The sequence below is a fragment of the Perca flavescens genome, chromosome 12 (genome assembly GCF_004354835.1).
Source record: "Perca flavescens isolate YP-PL-M2 chromosome 12, PFLA_1.0, whole genome shotgun sequence".
NCBI lineage: Eukaryota > Metazoa > Chordata > Actinopteri > Perciformes > Percidae > Perca > Perca flavescens.
The window spans coordinates 6,131,941-6,158,432 of NC_041342.1; the positions used below are offsets into that span (position 1 = coordinate 6,131,941).

A 26,492-nucleotide genomic window follows, 5' to 3' on the forward strand; every position below is an offset into this window, starting at 1 on the left:
GTTGTCTCACCTGCATCCCACTGCAGAGCATTTTACACAGAGGCAGTTCCACTCGAGGTATTCTTGTGAGTAATTACTGGGCACTATGCTAGGAATGGATGTGGGCTACAGCTACCTGCAATCACTATAACTGACAGTTAACTAAACCCCTCCCCCAATCTGCATCAGCATACAGTATCATAGCAACTGTAACTAGGCAAGGCGGGCCTGACAATCGTTTGATTTCTCCACATGTTGATGCGGTGCGTACGGGGCTGTAATAAGAGAGATTCTCCATATAAAAAAAGAGTTTGAAGGGTTTTGTCTTTTTAAAATCTTTTTTTTTTAAGATATACAGTACAGGCCAAAAGTCTGGACACACCTTCTCATTCAATGTGTTTCTTTATTTTCATGACTATTTACACTGTAGATTCTCACTGAAGGCATCCAAACTATGAATGAACACATATGGAATTATGTACTTAACAAAAAAGTATGAAATAACTGAAAACATGTCTTATATTTTAGATTCTTCAAAGTAGCCACCCTTTGCTTTTTTTGATAACTCTGCAAACCCTTGGTGTTCTCTCAATGAGCTTCATGAGGTAGTCACCTGAAATGGTTTTCACTTCACAGGTGTGCTTTGTCAGGGTTAATTTGTGGAATTTTTTCCCTTATTAATAAAAAAGCAAAGGGTGGCTACTTTGAAGAATCTAAAATATAAGACATGTTTTCAGTTATTTCACACTTTTTTGTTAAGTACATAATTCCATATGTGTTCATTCATAGTTTGGATGCCTTCAGTGAGAATCTACAATGTAAATAGTCATGAAAATAAAAAGGAAACGCATTGAATGAGAAAGTGTGTCCAAACTTTTGGCCTGTACTGTACTTGATGAAGGTTGGATGGACTGAAACGCCGTAGGCTACTGTTAAAGATTTCAGCATTTAACCGACGGTGTGCTGTTTTTAAAGGTCCCATGGCATGAACATTTCACTTTATGAGGTTGTTTAACATTAATATGAGTTCCCCCAGCCTGCATATGGCCCCCCCCGGTGGCTAGAAATGGCGATAGGTGTAAACCAAGCCCCGGGTATCCTGCTCTGCCTTTGAGAAAATGAAAGCTCAGATGGGCCGATCTGGAATCTCCTCCTTATGACATCATAAGCAAAAACTCACAGAGTCAGCAATAATTAGCTAGCCAGCTGTAGCCAGTGATAAAAATCTGATTTCTTAATAGTAAAATAGCAATACAGTGTAAAAATACTTTACTTAAGTAAAAGCACAAAACTATTAGCATCAAAATATACTTAAAGTACTTAAAGTAAAGGTATTCATTATACAGGTTGGCTAATTTTAGAATCATATACCAGTATAATATATTGCTGGATTAAAATTAGTAAGGTGTACATCACTTTAATTTTGCAGCTGGTGAAGGTGGGGGTACTTTATATATTGCTGGGTAGCTTAACCTATAATAATATATCCTAATTTATTAGTTGACTTATATTTTGTATTGATTATTGTAGTAATCACTTAATCTGTAAAGTAACAAATAAATGAAATGGAGTAAAAAGTACAAAAGCCCTCTAAGAGAGTATTGAAGTAGAAAGAAGCATACAATTAAAATACTATAAGTATATACAACTACTTCAAAAAGTACTGTACTTGAGTAAATGCACACAGTTACATTCCACCACTGGCTAAGCTGATCAAATCCGCCAGTAATGGTTGTCATTTGAGCCGGCAAAATCAGCGCTCACTAGCTAGAAATGAGAAGCCTGCTTTTGTCTACTCGTGTGTGAATTCAGAGACCCATGCTTTCAAATCTGACACTGGTGCTGCTGCAAACTGCACGTGTGTCACGCTTGACAAGAGTGGCAACAGTAAAAAAAAAAAAAAAAATTGAAAGTGCAAGACTTAAATGTGTTTCAACAGCGTAATGGCAAACTCTGCAAATGGAGATGCAGACACAAGGTTGACACAGGGCAGAAGTGATCAGTGAAGGATATTGGCTGACAGCAGGCAGATATCCGAGCTGGCAGGACGGAGGAGCACAGAGAATATGGATGAAGCAACAACAAAATGGTTTCGCCTCACCATCACTTTCATTCCCCCTGAGGACGGCTGAGTGAGAATGGCTGAGAAAATACGTGTCTACCTACTCCAGGAGACGCTGCATCATCTATACAGAAGAGCATAAACAAAGCTGAACAAACTGTCTTAAGCACAGGATGTGATTCTTCCGTATTCACCCCTCGATCTGTCTGCACAGACACCCTCTCTCTCTCTCTCTCTCTCTCTCTCTTCTCTGTAGCAGCAAAAACGGCTTCCCTCCCTCTTTCCCTATTACTGTTTCTGGCAAAGTGATCTTACATTCAGATTTGAAGACATTGAGCTCATTTCACACAATTTAGGCTGGGCGGGTCAAAAGATAAGCGGAGCGTCGTCTATATCCCTAATGTGAAGAAACTCTGTGTATGTATTGATTTCGAGAAAAGAGAATTATGGTTGTTTTGGGGTAGATTGATTATTATATTAAGCTTTTCTTTTCAAAGTGGATTTACTTTATAATTATACGTAAACTTAACAAAGTACAGGAGACCTGGCTTTTTTTTTCTTTAACATTTATGATTCACAATGGAGAGCTTTGTACCTTTAAAGTCTCATCTTTTTATAATCTTTTTTCCCAGATGTTAATAAAAACAGCATTTATTTATTTTTCTTGGCTTAAGGGCAGCGCAATTATCCTTTTATGAAATTGGCTTTAAAAAGGTTTTACGCCCCCAAAGGATGCAGATAAACTCAGAGAGGAGCATGTAATCCCTAAATCATAATTAAAACATGATAATCACCAAATTTAGAGCAACAGGGACTGCACCTGATAGTGACGCTAAGCTGTTTGTGTTTACTTATTTTATAAATGAAATAATCTAACAATAACTCCACGTCTCTCTCACCTGATCGGAGCTGTTTGATGCGACCCTGGCTGCTGACGGGCTCGACGGGCAGAAAGTCTTTGAACCAGGAGATCTCCGGGTCGGGGATGCCGCTGGCAGCGCACAGCATGGTCGCCGTCTTTGTCCGCTCCACCACCTTCAGCTGGGGACCCATGTCTATACTGGGGAAGCCAAGTGGCAACAGGTCCTCTGGAAGGATGAAGAGAAAGAAAGAACGTATTCAGAACTCACTGAAGCGGGCAGCATTCAAAACTCATAGCAGGCAGTCGACACACGAAGTACAGCTGCGGCTGACGGAAAATGCCATTCGTTTTGCAGGTATCTGGTTATAAACCAAAGTCTTGGACAAATTATAATTCTGACCTGATGATGGTGCAAAAAAAAAGTTAAGGGATCACCAAAGTTATTACACTTCATCCTGAGGGGGACATTAATGTTTGTACCAGATTTCATGCAATCCATCCAGTATAGTTGTTTCTCTCATTTTACTCAAAACCACACGATAAGTTAATGGAGCTGAAGGAAAAGTCAGGGATCACCAAAGCCATTCGGCTGCATCACGTGGGGACGTGTCTGTGACATACACTGCCACACCTAGAGTCAAGTAGCTAGCATTGCTAAAAAAAGATAGTGATGGAGGGGGTCTGGGGTTATGGTACGTATCCACAATAGGCATTTTTTTTGCATGGATTGCCCCATTTCCCAGCATTCGACGATTGGCGGGCTTGCCACTAGCAGTTATCAGTTTATCTTTTGTGACCACTGACAAGCAAAGAAAACAGGTTACACTCTCCTACAACCGCGATGGCTGCACCTGATTGGGCAAACGAGCAACTGCTGAATCTGTCTTCATTTCAGATCTACAACGGTCCTTTTTAAAAGATTTTTTTGTGAGTTTTGGAGAGGCAGCGAGTCGAGATGGACGCCCCTGATTTGCATAAGGTAGCCTGGACCTCAACTTTATGCAAATGAGGAGCAGACAACGCGACGCGACGCAACGCGACGCGACGCAACGCGACGCGACGCAACGCGACGCGACGCAACGCGACGCAACGCTTCATGAAAGACACTACCAGAATCCATTGCCCATACATTTTGCGCATACATTATGTTGGAGCAAATCCACTGTGACAATAATGAGCAAATGTGTTCACTCCTCATTTTTTGGGACAGTTGATCTGCAGTTTTTCAAAACACAGACGACCGGTTTATCTGCCCGCACAGAGACAGAGTCGACATTGAATCCCTACTTGTCTTCATCTGTGGTGAAACATAAGACTTGCTCACTCACACACACACACACACACACACACACACACACACACACACACACACACACACACAGTGATGTGAGAGCCACTGTTCCCCGCTTTTAACATCTGCAGGCCCCTGAAAGTGGAGATACTGGCGAGGACAGCGAAGCCACTGTATCCTGCCTCATGAAAACGTGTTAGCTTCTACAGCTAGCTAGTCATTAGGTGATCTAGCAGGCGGCACAGACACAGCTAGAGTTTAGTGTGTGTGTGTGTGTGTGTGTGTGTGTGTGTGTGTGTGACAGGCCGTTTCAACAGGAGTCTAAACATATCGCCAGTCAGCAAGAGCAACTTAAATGCTGCGCACACACACACACACACACACACACACACACACACACACACACACACACACACACACACACACACACACACACACACAGTACACTCCTAACCTAGAAACACAGGTGTTTGGTGGCAGCAGTGAACTGTGAGTTTACCATGGTGTGGCCCTGTGTTATGTGGTGGTAATGATTCCTGTCTAATAACTATGCAGAGAGCTGCTCGGAAACAGCACCAGCAATTAGAAGCTGGGATCAAAAGGAGGGGCAGGGCACTGGGGGTAATAAGGACTTGTTAGCAGTAATTGTTAAAATGTACCAACGATTAGAGAGGCCGATCTGGGATGTGTCTGCATAGCGTCTGGATATGTCTGATTACAGTGGGGGGGGGCAGTAGATAAGTGTGTGTGTGTTGCCTGTGTGTGTGTGTGTGTGTGTGTGTGTGTGTGTGTGTGTGTGTGTGTGTGTGTGTGTGTGAGTACACATTTGTTTCTTGTTCTTATTAGCATCTTCACAGATTTGTGTGATGTGTGGAATAATGTACAGGGACACATGTACACATATCCAGGAAAATCAAAGTGCGTGCATGCAGAAAAGCATACACACAAACACATTCACACGCACTTTCTGTAGTGAATGGGATTAAGCATCTCGGTGACAACAGTCCAGATGGCCAGACACGTAATCAAGCATCCATCAGCACTCCTGTTTCCTCCTCTCCTTACCCTTTGACCACCTTATCCCTCTCGCACATACACACAGACACCTCCCCCATACCTGGAACTATAATTATATATTCCACTTTCCTACTGCAGCAAAGCAATTACCAAGATGGCAATTTGCTTGGCTAATACATCAAACTAACAAGAACCCCTTGATTATCAAAAAAAATAAACTTGCTCAAACTAGGCATCACTGACAAATCTGGAGCCAAACACAGTCCGAGATGCATACCGTGGCCACATCAACTGTCTGTGTGTTTTTCCTCTGCTCCTCTCCTCCTCCGGGCTCCCTGCTACCTAACCACATGACAGACTTGTACCATCTGTTTCCACACACTCTGCGATGGGGATGAGAGGCTGAGTGGAGATAGGATCTATCGCTCTCTTCCTCTCTTTCCACAGTCATCAGCTTTGGAGAGACGCCGTCAGATAGGAATGTCAAGCCGCTGCTGATGGCACGGCTGAGAGGAGGATGGAGAGGAGAAATGCCACAAAAGGCAAGAGAGCAATCGTAGCTCAGAGGAGAGTCTGGTGACGAGTCTGAACACTGGGGGTGGCGATCAGGGGGGAAATCGATAGGGAGGTTAGGAGGCGAGCTCCCCCGAGGCTAGGAATATGCCAGGCCTACATCTGCTCCCCTCTGCCCTCCCCCAACCCCACCCCTCTCCTGAGAGGGTTCAGATGGTCTTTTTATCACCCCGCCGGCTACTACTACACGGACTCCCTGGTTGTTAATTAGAGCACGCCACTGCAGCAGGCTCGGCTGTGTGCATGTATATGTGTGTGTGTGTGTGTGTGTGTGTGTGTGTGTGTGTGTGTGCTTGTAGGGGCGTCTGGCTCTGTATTCCAGTCAGGTCTTTTATCAATGCTGCAAATACAGAGAGTAGGAGGACCTCGGATTGAGTCATTAGAAAGAGGTAGAGAGATGGATGGATGGATGGATAGATATATATATTTTTGATATAATTCATGTTTTTCCTGTTTGCTGTTAAGTGCTACAGCAATAATGTACTTATGATATAGTATGATATAATGCATATGATTTATTGTGTTTTATTTTTAATTAATTGTTAAATTGTTTAGTATTTAAAATAGTCAAAATCAAAAAAAAAAAAAAAAAAAAAAGTCCAACTCTGCTGAGACTGAGGTGATGTCATTGAAATGCTCATTTTGTCTGACTAACTGGGCAAAACTGTTGCCAAAGATATTCAATCAACAATAGTATCAAGCAGCAAATCCTCACATTTATGAACATGGAGCAGGAAAGTGTTTGGCATGTTTGCTTTTCCATTTTGTGACTACATGTCTGATCGTTTAGCTCATAAAATGAAACAAAAGAGTGAAAAATATCCATCATAGTTTCCCTGGGCCCAAGGTGACATCTTCCAATGGCTTGTTCAAAATGTAGCAGCAAATTTGCGCATTCTTCAAAACTTGAAATCAGCAAATGTTTGCCATTTTTGCTAAGCCAACTATCAATTGTCCACCAATTGTTCATCCTCAGCTCATCATCTAATACGTCATGCCCATGGCCTAGGAAATTTCAATCAATATTTGTGAACATGAGCTACTCTCTCTCAATGCTAGGAACCAGAGAAGTAAGTTTCAAACTTGTGATGTCATCAAGTATAAAGTCTGTAGCTTTTGTTTTTGTTTTTTATACCCAAAATGAGCTTTATTCTAGTGTGGTGTTTTCAGTTGGGAAACAGAAAATGTGCCCATGTACTCAGAACATTCCCCTGGCTGCTCTCATTGCATCTATAACTATCTTTCCTAATCCATTGTCTGTGGAGCAGTTCCACATGTTATACTTGATGGCATCACCAATTTGAGTTTCAGCACTCTAGTTTTTGGATTTGGGAGAAAGTTGTTCATGTTTACTGATATTGTTTGTGACTGTCTTAGACCATAGGAATAACATGTATGCATTTTGAAAATGGGTGTAGTTCTCCTTTAAGGACCACAATTGGACATGTTATAGGTAAATGTGACCTGTGAAGTGTTTCTGCATTCTTTTGACTTTTACTTAAAGGCAGGCAGGCAGGCATAGAGAGAGAGCGAGACAGACAGACAGACAGACAAACAGACAGACAGACAGACAGGCAGGCAGGTAGGCAGGCAGGCAGGCAGACAGGCAGATCGGAGGCTCCTGGATGAGTCAGTGACTGCTTGAAATAGACACTGCGGGCATGGCCTTGATCACACTTTTCACCAAATGAATCATTTATCAAACACAAACACTGCTGCACAGAAGTACTGCTTATGTTTCATCTCCTGGTTAAATTGATAAGACAGCCTATGGAAAAATGCACCATGTGTATATAAACACTGTGTGTGTGTGTGTGTGTGTGTCAACAGCTTTTGGGGGAACATTGGCAAGGACCAACCAGCATTGTTCCCTGGAGCTCTGTGTTTGTGTGTGTTTGTTTGTATCAAGAGGTTGAAAGCTTACATTTTGGCCTGGTTATGTTTGCAGAAGGACAACAGGCCTGGTGCCCAAAACCAGTCGGTGGAGCCAACCAAATCTGGGCAAATATGCAATTCTTGCGTCCGCGTGCGAATACACACACACACACACACACACACACACACACACACACACACACACACACACACACACACAAACACACACACACACACACACACACACACACACACATACACACACACATACACACAAACACACAAATACTAGGACATACAGACGTGCACACACATACAAACACATAATGCATTTGATGCAAACAAACAAACAAACCAGAATCCAGGTTTTCTTTTCCTGTCTCTCCTTGTATTTCCCTCACCCAAAGACAGATCTGCACACGCACAAACACTCACTTCCCCACAGAAAATCATCGTTTGTCCTGGTTAACAAACAGGTTGCCTATTCATTGTTCAGATCACTTCGGCGGGGAATGACCACGTGGATGAAAGAAGCCAGAATAAAAGGCGGTCTCGGGGAGCCTGAATCAGTATTAATCTGCCAGCGCTCGGCAATCTTCAGAGGCTGTACTGCTTTGACTCCTATAGACTGCAGGAGGGCTGAAGGGGAGCACTTTAAATGCTAATGGTCCTTTATGATAATAGATCACAATACAATGCAGAATCAGGCTTAGCATTGTAGATGAATCGCACCAAAAAACCCACGTGTGTCCCCACCATCCTGAGGCCCACTCTGGCTCTACTCACAAATCCAGCAGCCTGAGAGTAAACACACAAAACATGATGATGCCACACGTAACACTCTATTACATACGAACATGCATGAAAAATATACTGCAGAAAAAGAAAACAAAGGAAGAGGGAATGAAAACTGTGCAGACAAGGGGGGTATATATGATGAAAGAGCTGGTTCTCTCCTCTTAAGGAGTGTAATCCTCTTGCAAGCTGAGCTGATACTCTCAGTTGTTTCCAGACCGAAATGCTGCTTGAGCCGCCGGTCTGCCAATGCAGCAGACGCCTGGGGGGAATCACTGATCTGACTCTGTTGTTCATATGAAGGGTGTTTGCCGTGGTGGCAGAACATCTCTCCTCCCCCCTTCTCTTCCTCTCTCACACCCTTCCTCCCCCATCCCATCTCCCTTTCTCCTAAAATGGGACACTGGGAGGTGAGTATAATCAGGATTGCTCTGCACACACACACACACACACACACACACACACACACACACACACACACACACACACACACACACACACACACACCCATGCACGCACGCACGCACATACTCACTCCCATAAACAAAGAAATCTATGTGCATACTTTCACACACATACACAGCTGCAGTGATGAGAATCTCTCACCCACCAGAGGTTTTCAAACATGCAGAACTGCAGATATTCACATCACAACTGCAGTGTCCATAGAAAAGAACAGTTAGGGTGGAAAGGGGATTGGGTTGGTTTGGAGAGGGTGTGTGTGTGTGTGTGTGTGGGGGGGTGGAGCAGCAGCAGAGAGTCTGTAAAAATTGCAATAGGAGGAGAAGAGAGAGAGAAAGAGAGAGAGAGAGCTAGAGAGAGTCTGGATAGACAGTGAGGGTCAGGCAAAATAGATGGCATAGAAAATGAAAGAATGAATAAAACAGGAGAGATGAAATTAGAAACGGACATCGCTGTGGGCCAAACAGGGGGCTGCTAGAGTCACTGACAGAAAGATATAGTGAGGGAAAGAGAAAGGAGGAAGAAGAGTAGGTAATAGGATGGGAAGGGTGATGTGTGATGATAATGTTGAAGGCACAAAAATTCTCCCCGACCATATCCTACCACATCTCCATCCATTAGGCCATCCATTTAGCCTACGGAGCAGTAGCTCATATCCTGTGGCCAACCACACGGTACAACACTATTAGTGTCGGTCAACCATTGTACAAAATGATAAAACACATCTGGGGATGAAAAGACTTTTCAAGGGGTCGGTCAGTGTTGGGGTGTAACGGAATACATGTAACGGCGTTACGTATTCAGAATACAAATTATGAGTAACTATATTGCGTTACAGTTACAATTTAAATAGTTGGTATTTAAAATACAGTTACATTGTTAAAATCAATGGATTACATGACGACACTTCTCTGTTTCACGAGTTTATTCACTCTGAATAAATTAAGGCAACTTAATGCATTTTCCAGAAGCCCCGATATGAAATAGAAAAAAATAGCTATTTGCCTGATCAGTCACAATGGAGTCGGAACGGGCACGACAGAGCCAGGGCAGCAATAAGTTTCTATCTTGGAAATTCAAACAGCATTTCACATTAAAGAACGAACAGGGAGAATGAAATACAGCTAACTGTGCCGTGCAGCCTCTGCTTGCCAGCAACCAACCTCCTTTCAGCTCCAAATTACTCCACCTCCAACCTGAAGAAGCATCTTAAAGTAAGTTATTTTTTTAATTAGCCAAGGGTAGTCGTCTGCTGTAGTTTTACTGGTCACCTTGCTATTTTAACATTGACGTGCGACTTTACATTCTCCTAGGTGCTGATTTACTAGCTCCAGAGCCGTTTAAAGACTGACTATCCCGTTTGACATGCTAACTAACGTTAGCTAAAATTAGCTTTGTGGTAGCTTAGACCGCGGTTAGATTTTTGTAGTATGCAGTTCGGGACTACCAATACAATAATCTATCTGCTTGTTGGAATAAAAAGAACACACCATTATAGGCCTGTTTAGTAAGCTGGATGTGATGGTCGCATTCCTACACTTATATAACGCAATTCAATGTGGAAGTAATCCTGAAGTAATCCAAGTATTCAGAATACGTTACTCAGATTGAGTAACGTAATGGAATACGTTACAAATGACATTTGTGGGCATGTATTCTGTATTCTGTAACAAAATACGTTTTGAAAGTATCCTTCCCAACACTGGGGTCGGTCAGTAATGGAACACCTCCTTTCTACATCAGTGGTTGATAGACCTTTTCTCCAATGAACCGTGTTTTGAAAAGACTAACCCAAACACAATTTTTGCAGACTTCTGTGCACTTAAAAGCGTTCTCGGATGATATGATCTATCATACAGTATATCCCTCCGTCTATAGTTGATTGCAGGGGTGTATGCTTTTGGGAAGATACTGTCAAAGAGTCAGAAGCATTGAGTTATATTTTTTAGTTTGAAGTTGGAGGAGGTGCGAGAAGTACATTTTTTTGCATATGTTTGGAGCACTTCTAAGACTTGGATGGGCATGAAATCATTAGCACAAAAGATAAGCAACTGTGTTAGAAAATATCTGCTTCTGTAAAGGTCCCATGGCATGAAAATGTCACGTTATGAGTTTTTTTTGTTTCAAATGAGCAAAGTGGCAGTTGGTCAAGGCCACCCTCCACCTTGCCTCCCCCATCTCCCCTCAATAGGTACAGACACAGAAATGGCACATACTAAGGAAAGCTCATTGTGGGACTGGCTCTAGTGGCTGTAATTCTGCACCAAGGCTGAATTTTGGGAAAGAGACTTCAGATACAGTATTAGGGGACCACTAAGGCCTATATAAAAGCATCCAAAGAGCACCATGTCATGGGACCTTTAATAAAAAAAATCAAAGGCACAAAAAAAAGTAAGTCAACTATGACTCCTAAGGAGCTTTTTGGTAATAAGCACCCAATCGCGGAGCGTAAAATTGTGTTGCTTGAGCCACTAACAGCAGGCTAACAGCAGGCAAATCTAAAGTTTATGCTTGCTATAAACCTGATAATACATTCAGCAGTTTACTTTCATATTCTGGTTCAATCTCGGAGACACTTGGTGACAATGGTGCGTTGTTTTGTTCTGAATCGGGTACGTCTCTGATCACACGACTGACTGGCTCCTCCCCACTGCTGCTGAGGCTTATTGGTATTGTAACATTAGAACCATTTGTCATACCAAGTTGACAGAAAAACGTGATTTCTCTGAAACATAATAGTATCCTTAAAGGTCCAATGTGTGGGAATTTCTCCCATCTAGTGATGAGATCATATATCGCAATCAACTCTCTCGCACCACGCAGTTCAAAATATGTATTACAGCTATGGTAGCCTTCACGCTTCAAAAAGCCGGTCTCTTGCTCTTTTCAATATCATTTTTCTTCCTCTGGGCGAAGAAGTAGACTCCTGTTCCTGACATTTGGATTATGAATATGTGTGGTCCTCCATGTTTCCTTCTTCAAACTTGCCGGGGCCGGGATGCTACGCTACCCATTAGCAGCATTAGCAGCAGCTGTGAGTTTATCATGTGACAGCGACTAACGCCAAAGGCAGAGCAGTATGTCCTGTATGTCCCCTACCGGCTAACGTATTTCAATATAAATATGGAGCGTCTACCTCAGTTCATGCAAATGTAAAATTTCAAGTCAAAAGGAATACTAGGAATTGATGGTGGTGGTAAATATTCATGAAAAAATGCTAAAACAGAGAGCTCAACACACAGGGTGAAAAGAGGAGCTGCAGCAATGGGCAGTACAACAAAATATGGTGTTTTCTGAAAATTAAACCATATAAACCTATCCTGGTACAACCTCTAAAGCAAATTAAGAACCTGAAAATGAGCATGATATGAATACTTTAAAAAAAGCATGATGTGGACATGTTCTTCCATCATGATATCAATATATATATCCATCCATCCATCCATCCATCTTCGTCCGCTTATCCGGTGTCGGGTCGCGGGGGGAGCAGCTCCAGCAGGGGACCCCAAACTTCCCTTTCCCGAGCAACATTAACCAGCTCCGACTGGGGGATCCCGAGGCGTTCCCAGGCCAGGTTGGAGATATAATCCCTCCACCTAGTCCTGGGTCTTCCCCGAGGCCTCCTCCCAGCTGGACGTGCCTGGAACACCTCCCTAGGGAGGCGCCCAGGGGGCATCCTTACCAGATGCCCGAACCACCTCAACTGGCTCCTTTCGACGCAAAGGAGCAGCGGCTCTACTCCGAGCTCCTCACGGATGACTGAGCTTCTCACCCTATCTCTAAGGGAGACGCCAGCCACCCTCCTGAGGAAAACCCATTTCGCCGCTTGTACCCTGGATCTCGTTCTTTCGGTCATGACCCAGCCTTCATGACCATAGGTGAGGGTAGGAACGAAAACTGACCGGTAGATCGAGAGCTTTGCCTTCTGGCTCAGCTCTCTTTTTCGTCACTGGCAGTGCGATAGATTGAATGCAATACCGCACCCGCTGCGCCCGATTCTCCGACCAATCTCCCGCTCCATTGTCCCTCACTCGCGAACAAAACCCCAAGGTACTTGAACTCCTTCACTTGGGGTAAGGACTCATTCCCTACCTGGAGAAGGCATTCCATCGGTTTCCTGCTGAGAACCATGGCCTCCGATTTAGAGGTGCTGATCCTCATCCCAACCGCTTCACACTCGGTTGCGAACCGATCCAGTGAGTGCTGAAGGTCGCAGGCCGATGATGCCATCAGGACCACATCATCTGCAAAGAGCAGCGATGAGATCCCCAGCCCACCAAACTGCAACCCCTCCCCACCCCGACTACGCCTCGATATCCTGTCCATAAATATTACAAACAGGATTGGTGACAAAGCGCAGCCCTGGCGGAGGCCAACCCTCACCTGAAACGAGTCCGACTTACTACCGAGAACCCGGACACAGCTCTCACTTTGGTCATACAGAGATTGGATGGCCCTGAGTAGAGACCCCTCACCCCATACTCCCGCAGCACCTCCCACAGTATCTCCCGGGGGACCCGGTCATACGCCTTCTCCAAATCCACAAAACACATGTAGACCGGTTGGGCATACTCCCAGGCTCCCTCCAGGATCCTTGCGAGAGTGAAGAGCTGGTCCGTTGTTCCACGACCAGGACGGAATCCGCATTGTTCCTCCTCAACCCGAGGTTCGACTATCGGCCGAACCCTCCTTTCCAGCACCTTGGAGTAGACTTTACCAGGGAGGCTGAGAAGTGTGATACCCCTATAATTGGCACACACCCTCTGGTCCCCCTTTTTAAAAAGAGGAACCACCACCCCAGTCTGCCACTCCTTTGGCACCGTCCCAGACTTCCACGCAATGTTGAAGAGGCGTGTCAACCAGGACAGCCCCTCCACACCCAGAGCCTTGAGCATTTCTGGACGGATCTCATCAATCCCGGGGCTTTGCCACTGTGTAGTTGTTTGACTACATCAGTGACTTCCGCCTGGGAAATCGACGACAATCCCCGTTATCCTCCAGCTCTGCCTCTAACATAGAGGGCGATTAGTCGGATTCAGGAGTTCCTCAAAGTGCTCCCTCCACCGCCCTATTACCTCCTCAGTGGAGGTCAACAGTGTCCCATCCTTACTGTACACAGCTTGGATGGTTCCCCTTCCCCCCCTCCTGAGGTGGCGAACAGTTTTCCAGAAACACTTTGGTGCCGACCGAAAGTCCTTCTCCATGTCTTCTCCAAACTTCTCCCACACCCGCTGCTTTGCCTCTTTCACGGCAGAGGCTGCAGCCCTTCGGGCCCTTCGGTACCCTGCAACTGCCTCCGGAGTCCTCCGAGATAACATATCCCGGAAGGACTCCTTCTTCAGTCGGACGGCTTCCCTGACCACTGGTGTCCACCACGGTGTTCGTGGGTTACCGCCCCTTGAGGCACCTAAGATCCTAAGACCACAGCTCCTCGCCGCAGCTTCAGCAATGGAAACTTTGAACATTGTCCACTCGGGTTCAATGCCCCCAGCCTCCACAGGGATGCACGAAAAGCTCCGCCCGGAGGTGTGAGTTGAAAGTCTGTCGGACAGGGGCCTCCTCCAGACGTTCCCAATTTACCCGCACTACACGTTTGGGCTTACCAGGTCTGTCCAGAGTCTTCCCCACCCCTGACCCAACTCACCACCAGATGGTGATCGGTTGACAGCTCTGCCCCTCTCTTCACCCGAGTGTCCAAAACATACGGCCTCAGATCAGATGAAACGATTATGAAATCGATCATTGACCTTCGGCCTAGGGTGCTCTGGTACCAGGTACACTTATGAGCATCCCTATGTTCGAACATGGTGTTCAAGTTATAGACAATCCATGACTAGCACAGAAGTCCAACAACAAACAACCACTCTGGTTTAGATCAGGGAGGCCGTTCCTCCCAATCACGCCTCCAGGTGTCTCCATCATTGCCCGTGTGCGTTGAAGTCCCCCAGCAGAACAATGGAGTCCCCCCACTGGAGCCCCATGCAGGACTCCAGTCAAGGTCTCCAAGAAGGCCGAATACTCCGAACTCCTGTTTGGTGCATATGCACAAACAACAGTCAGAGTTTTCCCCCCACAACCCGCAGGCGTGGGGAGGCGACCCTCTGGGTCCACCGGGGTAAACTCCAACACAGCGGCGCTCAGCCGGGGGCTTGTGAGTATCCCCACACCCGCCCGGCGCCTCACACCCTGGGCAACTCCGGAGAAGAAAAGAGTCCAACCCCTATCCAGGAGTATGGTTCCAGAACCGAGACTGTGCGTAGAGGTAAGCCCCACCAGATCTAACCGTAGCGCTCCACCTCCCGCACCAGTTCCGGCTCCTTCCCCACAGAGAGGTGACGTTCCACGTCCCCAGAGCCAGCGTCTGCCGCCCGGGTCTGGTCCGTCGAGGCCCCTGACCTTCACTGCCACCCATGTGGCATCGCACCCGACCCCAACGGTTCCTCCCACAGGTGGTGGGCCCATGGGCTGGAGAGATGGGAGCCACGTCGCTTGTTCGGGCTGTGCCCGGCCGGGCTCCGTGGCAAACCCGGCCACCAGGCGCTCGCCGACGAGCCCGCCGTCTGGGCCTGGCTCCAGACGGGGGCCCCGGGCTTCCTCCGGGCAGGGTCACTCCATCTCTACCTTGCTTCTTCATTGGGGTTTTTGAACCATTCTTTGTCTGGCCCCTCACCTGAGACCACTTTGCCTTGGGAGACCCTACCAGGAGCACAAAGCTCCAGACAACACAGCCCTCAGGTTCACAGAGACACACAAACCTCTCCACCACGATAAGGTGATGGTTCACGGATATATATATATATATATATATACACTACCGGTCAAAAGTTTGGGGTCACTTAGAAATTTCCATTCCACTCCATTCCAGACACAATACCAGCTGAGATCAGTTGCATTGTTTTTTTAATCAGAACAGCAGTTTTCAGATTACATTATGTGCTTACATAATTGCTAAAGGGTTCTCAACTGTTGTAGAAAGAAGTGGCTGAAGAAATGCTTGAAATCCATGTTTTTTGGTCTAAACGTCATACCCAAATTAAAAGTGGTACAGCTCCCATATACTTTGACACTCAGGGGTGTGCCTGATATCATTGGAAAGGTGATTGATGTGGGTGTGTTTGTGTATTTGAGAATTGTTGTATTTTGTAGTTTTTGGGCTTTTTTCTTTGCACTTTTCAAATGGAAATAAAAAAACGCACAGACATATCTGTAGAAAGAAATCATATAAAATCCATTTTTTGAGTCTTTTGGTGTCTGGATTGTTTCTGTAGTAAGCTGAGACATGTGGCTAATGGGTCCGTGTACTTGGCGGCCAACGGATTTTCGTTTTGAAAGGAAAAAAACAAAAACGAGAAACGGCCAGTTTCCCAATTACCATTAGTAAATAGAAAAACAAAAAACGGAAAACAACCCATTATTCCTTTTTTGTTTTGATATTAAAAAACGGAAAACGAAAAACTATCTCGTTATCCGATTTTCTTTGATGTGTTTGTAGATGGAACTCGGAAATTAAATTGTGTGTATAAATCTTATTCCTCATTCATTTTTTTCGTGACCCGGAAGCGATCGTAGGTAGTAAGCGGCTAGGCTTTTTTAATATCAAAACAAAAAAGGAATAATGGGTTGTTTTCCGTTTTTTGTTTTTCTATTTACTAATGGTAATTGGGAAACTGGCCGTTTCTCGTTTTTGTTTTTTTCCTTTCAAAACGAAAATCCGTTGGCCGCCAAGTACACGGACCCTAATGCCCTGTGGCGTCTGTCACCTGTCAAATGTGTTTACAGCAGTGTATTCTAATCACTTTACAGATGTATGACTTGGACGGAAATAAAACACCTCCATTCTAGCCTCTGTAACTCTGTGTCAGTAAGGCCTAGAATCGCCCTGACACTTGTAACAAAAGCTTGAATGGATGTTTCCTTTCCAATGATATCAGGCACACCCCTGAGTATCAAAGTATATGGGAGCTGTACTACTTTTAATTTGAGTATGACGTTTAGACCAAAAAACATGGATTTCAAGCATTTCTTCAGCCACTTCTTTCTACAACAGTTGAGAACCCTTTAGCAATTATGTAAGCACATAATGTAATCTGAAAACTGCTGTTCTGATTAAAAAAACAATGCAACTGATCTCAGCAGGTATTGTGTCTGGAATGGAGTGGAATGGAAATTTCTAAGTGACCCCAAACTTTTGACCGGTAGTGTATATATATATATATATATATATATATATATATATATATATATATATATATATATGTAGAAACCAATAAGGAAACTCCAAGGCACTCTCTTTTAGAAAAATGCAAAGCCTTTATTTATGGCTTAGTCATCATAATCTAAAAGTACTCCGACGCGTTTCGGCATACAAGCCTTCGTCAGGGAGTCAATTTTTTGAGTCCTGGAAGCGCTCCGCTACAGACATTTGATATATATATGTATATATATATATATATATATATATATATTAGGGGTGACCCCGAATAGTCGAAGATTCGATGCATCGATATGCGGAGGCTGATTCGACCACCAATCTAACAGTCGAATCTTCGCAGGTGTTATTATCAAACGAGGATCATACCATTTTGGCAATATGGGGGTGCTCAATGTCTAATTTAATTTCACACAGAACTACTGGTTTTGTACGGTTATATCAACTTATATACAGCCTTTAATTATGATAATGCTGTAAAAAAAAAAAACGTGAAAAGAAAGAAGCGTTCAATAAATATTTTTTACGTGTGTGTGTGTGTGTGTAAATCCAACCACCCCTGTGACAGATTTAAGTTTCACTTTCCCTGATCCGTGACAGACGTGGAGCATCTTGGCGGCAGGGATTAATGTTACTTAACAATGACTGGAAAAATAAAATCTAAAGTGTGGATGCACTTTGAAATGGTAAAAGATGATCCTAAAAAAGTAAAAGGCAAGTGTGCCAACAGCTCATGTCCTACCACTCGTCAACAACAAACATGGCTTTCCACTTAAAACGGGTAAGTTTATTACTTTCATATATAATGGCGCTTTTAATTTACAAATAGCAATATCATATGTTGGGACTTAAAATAGATAGATTTTTTCTAGACCCACCCACAGTATCAGACTGACGACGGCAGTTCATCTAGTAATAGTAGGCTACCGGTGCTGCACCAAAACTAACTCAAAGAAAGCTAGATTTGAGACCGCCATTGTCCGAGAAAGGGAAAAGAGAAATCACGGACAAAATTGCAGAGTTCATTGCGCTCGACATGAGGCCAGTGAATGTTGTGGACGGTGAAGGTTTTTAAGAATGAATGCGCACACACACATAGATGATTCGACTATCAGTTGACTATAGAAAGATTCAACAATTCTGATTTGAATGTGTAAATCCTTAGTCGGGGACACCCCTAATATAACATATATATATATATATATATATACGTATATATATTCATTTTTCTGGTAAATCAATTGAGAAATTTTTCATGGATAAAACCTGATGATGAAGGATTTTTTGGCAAATCTAGTGAATAAAATATCAAAAAAGTAAAGGTGTTTCATTACATTGATTTAAAAATCATATACAAATGCAATATTGCCATAAAACAGCCCTCCTCATTGATTTGCAACTTTGCCCACAATAACCTGGATATATCCAGAGATAATTAAAGGACACCTAACACCATATGGCAAAATCTGTTGGTTGACAGAGCTATATCGTCTAACCTGAATGTATCATATCGGCCACCATACACAGTGGGAGGAAATACTTCCAGAACCATCGCCATCTGTCTGCAAGCCGTCTGTTCATCCTCATCCGCCGTTTGAAAAGGTAAACTACTGTATGTAAAAAAAAAAGTACAACTCTGGATCTGGTTGGTGCTTTGGGTCAAAATATTGTTTCAGTCATGGCAGTGCTGTGTTATATTTATCAGCTGATTTCAATTGTGTTGATTGTGTTGTCACAGAGAGAACAGGGGACATCACGGTACACAGATCTCAGTAAGAGAATGGTTACGCAAACAGGAAGAGGCCCACACGGCCACACACGCTGAGAGGCCTGCCCTCGAGGTGTAGTTTATGTGGTAATGTGCTTTAGATTGGGGCTGTGTGTGCAGAGATGATGGGCCGCGTAACAGATGGACAGGCCTCGATTCCCTGGGCTACCAGCCTTCTGCTTACCACACAGCCCTGCCAACTCCACAATCCTCATCCATCTCCTGCATTTCTACACCACCTCCACCACTCTTCCGACATCCCATTTCATCTCTATTGTTTCACACCATCCTGTAGTGTTACTCAACTTACCCCCACCTCCCCACCCTCCATCATACTCCTTTTCACCTCTCCTCGACCTCTTCTCCCCTCTTTCTTTCTCTTCCTCAATTTCCCCTGGCAGAAATGGGTTGTCTGCCAAATCGAGGCCTAATCCACTGATTTTTTCTCATGTAGTTACGGCCCAAGCAGCCATCCCTCTATTTCTTCATCTTTTCCAGCTGTCCTGGGCAAAAAGCCAGCGTTCAGATCCCAGGCTTGCAGCCACATGCTGAAACTTTAGCTCATAGCATGTTGGAGCACCACATTAGATAAATTTCCCTCCAAGGAGACAGTGTTCATTAGATTAACACCCTCACTCTGGCCGGGAAGCGCAGTGATTACAGCAAACTGGGATGCTGAAGTACCCGCTAGCTAGCACGCTAGCCAGCCCTCTCTGTGGCCAGATCACGCTCGGTCGCACTCAGAGGGACTATAAAAAGAACAGTGCACCGCAGCCAGCTGTGAAGGCAGGGTGTGGCGTGGCTCTACTGTCACATCTACAACTGACAGCCCACAGAACCGGAGACAACAATTTAAACCAGGTGTGTGTATATGAAGGAAAAAAAAAACATTACTCAAGTGGAAAAGGATGGAGATAGGGTGTGTGCGTGGGGGGGGGGGGTTCTCACCTCTGATAATGGCCAACTTTGCAGTGACGGACACCTCTCCTTCACTGTTGCGTGCCACACATTCGTAGATGTTCTCATCTCGGGGTGCTCTGAGCGGTTGGATCCTCAGCACAGCACCTGCACCCTCATCGAACTCTACGGTCTGGACAGCCACAGAGCCCCCAAGAAAAAGACAGATTAGTCACAGCAGAGTAAATACATGGATTACTATAAGAACAGTACACTATAATGTTATTAATCATTAACTTAGCATAGTTTTCTGTTACTGGGATAATGTGATAAGAATTACAATTGATACTTTATTGATCTCGTGAAGGAAATTCTTTTTTTTTTTTATTACTTGCCCTCCCCTCCAGGACAGGCTCAGCTAGAGTTCCTGGAGCTGGTTGGGATTCAGTGTCTTTCACAAAGACACTTCAGCTGGGTCCTCTGGGTGAAATGCACTATCTCTAACCATTAGGTCACATAAGCGCATCAATATACAATCAGGCTTCTCAGGTGATTGGGCTGCTCTGTGTAATAGGCTGCTTGATAGCATATAGTTTAGGGACAGCAATATGTGCATTTGATTATGCAATCTGCCTTATATAGTATATAGTAGTATATCTGTGTCAGTTTTGAAAAATGCCCTGTAATTCTGTTGCAATGAGTTTGTCTTCAATGCTTACATGTAATGCTTTAATTAAATCTGGCAACCTATGCTTGGAATGTGAAACAGTGTTATATTGTTGTTAATTTAATGTTTTAAAGAAATATTCATTTAGGGAAATATGATTATTGATGAGAATTAGCTGAGATGACTGATACCACTCCCATGTCTGTGCTTTAACTATAAAGCTAAAGGCGGGGGTGGGTGGGTGGGGTGTCAATTAGCTTAGCTTAGCATCAAGACTGGAGGCAGGGGGAATCTACCAGCACTTCCTAAACTAACTTCTTAAAACATTAAATATTGTTTGTTTAATCCTGACAACCTTGCGGTGAAAACGAGACTACAAGAAATCACTGCCCCCCAGGCCAAAAAAGGTTGTTGTTCCAGCCCCCTTGTAAAATCACAACTTGTCATGTTTACATATATCAAAATCAATATCTGATCTAGAACTAGAAATATACTGTACTGTATAACCTAGACATACTGTAGTAATTACTATTGTTAACACGTATACATCTTTATAACTGGATATACAGCTTTGTGTTGCTCATGCTACCACAGTAGGAGTTGACCATTGTGCATTGTGACAACCACCTCGATACGCTGGGAGTTGACCTTCTTGCCCTTCTTGTTCCAGTAGACGACAGGCTTGGGACTGCCAGTGGCCTGGCACACAAATGATGCCACACCCCCTGACACTCCGATCTGGTCCATGGGAATCTTGGTGAACTTTGGGGGAGCTGAGAGACAGAGAGAGACGGGGGATAGGGGAAGGGGAATACAAGGAAAAAAAGAAAAGTAAAAAGAAAGACACAAGTATGAAAATTGATGCCTTTACACCCAGAGAACATCAAACTGACTCCACAGACAGCAACAACCCCTGCTGCCCACGCCCCATTTCACTGTCAGTGACCGGTCAGGCAGACTTGTGTTCTGACGGCTGCGTGTTGTGCTTACTTCCTGGGTATCATCGAGAGGACATGCTGAAGGACTTCCTGTGGGTCATAAATAAAATATGGGGTTGGGCTTCAGAGGAACATCTCTCTCTCTCTCTCTCTCTCTCTCTCTCTGTCCGTCTCCCCCTCCCTCTGTCGCTCTGCTTCCTCCAGGGCAGGCTACCCTACTGCATGCAGCACAGGCTGTCATGACACATGAGTGTTTCACAGGTGGGATAAGTGTTGGCTGCACATTCACAGCATATAATTGGTTTAAACGTATTTATACTTCATGCACACTCGATCACCTATAGGGGGATTTGCACTTGCACATTCTGATCATCTTTACAAATCCAATGCATTTACCACCATTGTGTTAATTTGCAGCTCTGCCTCTCCTTGAGGAGAACTATTTCATCTGGTATGATGCATCTGATGTGGGATGTATAGGGCTAAGTGCAGCAGTTGCCCTTTGTAAGAAAATAGCAATTTCTAAGTCCAATATTGAGCCAACAACACTGAACCTATATTTTTCACAGTGGCTGAGTCAAATCAATCAAGCAACTCCATGCACCCACCCCTTGCTATCCATCTGTGGCCTGTTGCCATGGTCCCCAGCTTAACTCCTCCTCAGCTACAGAATCGCTGCCATCCATCAGGGTGAAGTGAGGATGACCCTTACCATAGCAACCTGGATCCCTCCTCCCACTCCCCCCTGTGTCTGGGTGGGTGAGGTCCTGCTGTGTTGATTCACTTCTGCTCTGAAGACAGAACAGGAACAAAAAAAAAAAAGGAAAGAAGCTTGCCTATGAAATAATCGCAAGCAGATTTTAAAAGCACCTTTTCTCCCTTCTGCTCACTGGCTAAAAGCCACACGGACCACTTTCTAGTTTCACTGCAATGCCTTGACAGTAAGTGGAATAACACCGTGTCAAAAGACTTCTCCTGTGCCTGCTGCAATGTGTTGTGCCTCTTAAAGACCTATTCTGAATGTCAGAAATAAAGTGGCTTCATTTTATGCCTGCCATAATCCCCAACAGGATGAAGCAAAAAGCTGGTATCAGTATAGTCAATCAGAACAAATTTATGCCCACCATTTTAGAACTCAAGAGCGGGATATTTCCTGCCTGTTAGACTCTTAAAAAGGCACACAGAGTATTGAGCAAATTGCCCTTTTCCCTTGCCAACGATGTAAGAATGTAAATGATAAAAAGTCCCAAAAAAATGTCATGGCTGAAAACTGTCTTCTCCTGACTATGGGATTATGAATGAATGTCATGCGTTTCTTACAGCTCCTACATGGGCTTCAGGGTTTTTTTTATGTTCAGTCCGAAAACTGTGTTCTCTTAAATGCGCTTCAACATCAATCCTCGTGCAAAACCGACCCCACTGGCAACGTTACCACTTAAGCCTCTTCTGAAAGCCAGGGGAAAGCACTACAAGGGACTGGCTCTAGGTGGATTTGCACTGAATAGAAACTTGTTATGATCAGCGGGTTCTAGAAAGCTGCCTGGAAAATACGGGACTAATGAGGAGCTCTGTCTCTCTAATAGTAGGTTTCACTCTGTTGCACTGGATCAGACAGGTCTGCTACTGATCTACCACCACTGGCCTGTTTCTAATGAATCACCTTTGTAACAGCAGGTATAGTGTAATAGTGTAGTTAGCATGCTATGTATTTGTTACAGGTTTAATTTGTCAAGTTCTTTTGAGAAAATGAATGTAACGCCTGGTGAAATGTTGCAACTAGTGCCTTAAAGTGACATTACTTACAGCAAACCATCTGTGGTCTGACAAGCCTTTAAGCCACTTTTAATAATGCATCTCTATCTGTTTGTGTGTCTTCGCTGTCAAAGGTGTTTGCATCGCACAGTCAAATGTGTCCAAACAAAACTAATTAATTATGTGATACAAAGATGATGAGGTTGGAGTTGGAGTATGCTGTGAAGTTGAAGGGTGGAAATGCAGCAACAAAGTTTGTAGAAATTTTCATTGCATGATTCTGACATTGTTTGTGTCTGAATTGTAAGCAAAACATGTTTATTATTTCTCTCACAAAACTGATCTACCTTTAACTTTCAAAGAGTAATGGAAAAGTATCATGTCTGAAATGAATTTATTAATTATCAATAAGGTAGAAGAGATTTGATTTGAGCCATAGAAATCTTCAGAGACACGGACATGGCCTACACACAAATCTCACCTTTTAGGACTACTGTCTGTTATAACCAGTTATTCTTAAATAATCTAGTTTTTTTTTCTTTTTTAAGAAAAACTGTGTTACTTGTTGGAGGGCCTATAGTCTGGAAACAATTATTCACAAATAAGTAAAGTTGCAATGTCTTTTGGGTAACAAGGACTTCTGTCTCTGTGTGACTTTGCAATCAACTTAGTTCTATACAACAGCCAAACAGTGTAGTCTATCACACAAAATACATGTTAGGTTGAATTTAACCCAACTTGGGTAACTGCAACTGCAAATATGGACTAACCCAACACTAGGTTACTTTGACCCAACAGGTCGGTTCTACAACCCAGAATGCTGGGTCAAAGTAACCTACTGCTGTTATAATAGTACAACTGCAATCTAGGTTGTTGCCATTTTTGGTGTGTGCAAAAATCATTAAAATTGGATCAGCTTTGCATGAGAAACACTGAAGATAAAAATGGCACAAATGTTCGTAGGGTAGAAATTACAACACTAGATTCATTTTGAGTCAAGGAAAATTTGGATTCCAAGCATTGTATTTCAGTGGTTCTTGGTTAGATTTTTCTATTACATTTCTACACTCTAAGTTACAATCTTGGAGAAAGCTAAAGCTAACCTTGTTTAGCTCAATTCCTGAATGCCTATGCGATTATGATTATGTTATTTGATCCCATAACTCAACAATTGAGCCAAGGTAGCCTAACATTGCAGTTTGAGATATCTTCAGACTACACTTACTACATAAAAAAGGTCTGTCCTAAGGCATTTACTAGTTTCTGACTCTGGAAAAGTAGGAATAACAGTAACATTCCTCAAAACTACTGTATCTCTGAATTATCTCTTTAACCAGATCGCACACAGTAAGGCTATTATGTAATATTCTTTTGATAACTAATGTAATAACTGATGTAATATGTTTTTCTATTCCATTCACTGAGCCTCCCCTGAAACAACTTGGACCTCCCCTGGGGAGGCCCGCCTTCTACTTGAAAAGCCTCTGCTGTATGTGGTCCAAAGGCAGATATCTTCTATCCCACAACGTTTCAACTGAAAGTTATGTGTTGTGTAATTCTACCTCTTCACTAAATATAAAAATATTTCAGATATGACGTAAGTCTTCTCAAAAGGATCATGGCCATAAAATTGGTTACACAAATGGAAAATGAAAAATACGTTAGCAAATCCCCATTCCTAACACTGAAAAGTGCTATCTCCATATTTAGCCTGTATCCTCTTTCAAGAAATCAGCTTGGTTATATTTTCAGAGCAGTGAAAGCTGAGTGTGTCTAAGCATGTGTGTGTGTGGGTGTATGTGTGTGGACTACTGAGGCAGCAAATCTGTGGAAATGTTGTAATCAAGGATATGATGAGGAACATGCTGATGGGACCTCCCGGCTTATCAAAACATATTAACAACCCCATCGGCCAGACCTGATGTTCTGGCACACACACACACACACACACACACACACACACACACAAACACACGCATGCATGCACACACACACACACACACACACACACACACACACACACACACACACACTCATACACACACACACACGCATGCACACACGCACGCACAGGATTTGTATGCATACACACATTCACATTTACGTCACATTAACTGCTGTTAATTTACCAGCTGTCATTCAACTGAGAAAGAGACAGAAAGAAAGAGAAAGAAAGGTATAGCTAGCTAGCTAGACAGACAGACAAATAGATAGATAGATAGATAGATAGATAGATAGATAGATAGATAGATAGATAGATAGATAGATAGATAGATAGATATACATTTGTGGTACAAATATATTGGAAACTATCATTGTACAAAATTTTGTTGAAAATAAGATTTAAGCTAGCTAGGTAGTTAACATTAGCTAAAAAAAGTTAAAGTTAGCTAGGTAGCCAGATAAACTGACAACTAGCTAGATAGACAGACAGACAGACAGATAGATAGACATATAGATAGATAGATAGATAGATAGATAGATAGATAGATAGATAGATAGATAGATAGATAGATTTGTGGTACAAATATATTGGAAACTATCATTGTACAAAATTTTGTTGAAAATAAGATTTAAGCTAGCTAGGTAGTTAACATTAGCTAAAAAAAGTTAACTTTAGCTAGGTAGCCAAATAAACTGACAACTAGCTAGATAGACAGACAGACAGACAGACAGACAGACAGATAGATAGACATATAGATAGATAGATAGATAGATAGATAGATAGATAGATAGATAGATAGATAGAGTTAGTCATACCTAGTGCTCCACACACGATGCTCAGAGGGTTGGTTAACAGGATAATCAAAGGCAGCAGCAGACACAGGGCAGAGGGGCTAAGGCTGAGCCCCAGGATAGGCCTCCTGGACTGGGCTAGAACTCCACCTGACAGAGGCATGGCACCACCGTGGGTTGGTTGGAGATGACGGAGATAAGGGTAGGGCTTCACTCAACAAGGATAGGCACTCTGCAGACAGAAAAAAAAACAAAAAAAACATGAAGGTCAGCTGAAACGTATGAAAGGCACATTTCCTCCACCTCTGATTCATCGCTCTGCTTTTAGAGCGGCAGCTGAAATGTCAGTGCACCATGAGGGGAGAGAGGGAAAACATACAATAACTCATACAGATGTAGAGAGAACATCCTCGTGAAGAACAGTAAAGACAAATTCATGCTAATGCAGGATTAGGTCTTTTGATTTAGCCAGAGCACTTCTGATTTAGGATTAACAGCTCAAGCAGGCCAGCTCTGACTGAACTAATACCAGAACAATAGAGCCACTGCTCAACAACTAAGACAAGAAACAGACCAAAATAGTTTTTGGCGTAGCCTACTGCTTCTGTG

The 26,492-nt window shown here is 43.5% G+C and overlaps 1 protein-coding gene across 14 annotated transcripts in view; it reads right to left on the bottom strand.

Annotated features, from left to right (window-relative positions):
* LOC114564767 (receptor-type tyrosine-protein phosphatase S) overlaps positions 1 to 26,492 on the bottom strand; it is a 90,121-nt gene that overhangs the window by 44,882 nt on the left and 18,747 nt on the right. For 7 of the 14 annotated variants that reach the window (XM_028592296.1, XM_028592300.1, XM_028592299.1 and 4 more), the window contains exons 2-5: positions 25,908 to 26,115; positions 21,085 to 21,230; positions 19,842 to 19,983; positions 2,941 to 3,129 (exon numbers count right to left, since the gene is read on the bottom strand). In XM_028592296.1, coding sequence (XP_028448097.1) covers positions 2,941 to 3,129; positions 19,842 to 19,983; positions 21,085 to 21,230; positions 25,908 to 26,046 — 616 coding nt within the window. In that variant the 5' untranslated portion in view covers positions 26,047 to 26,115. Of the gene's footprint in view, positions 1 to 2,940; positions 3,130 to 19,841; positions 19,984 to 21,081; positions 21,231 to 25,907; positions 26,116 to 26,492 lie in introns of all 14 variants that reach the window. The other 7 variants (XM_028592293.1, XM_028592297.1, XM_028592294.1 and 4 more) reach the window with 1 other exon arrangement.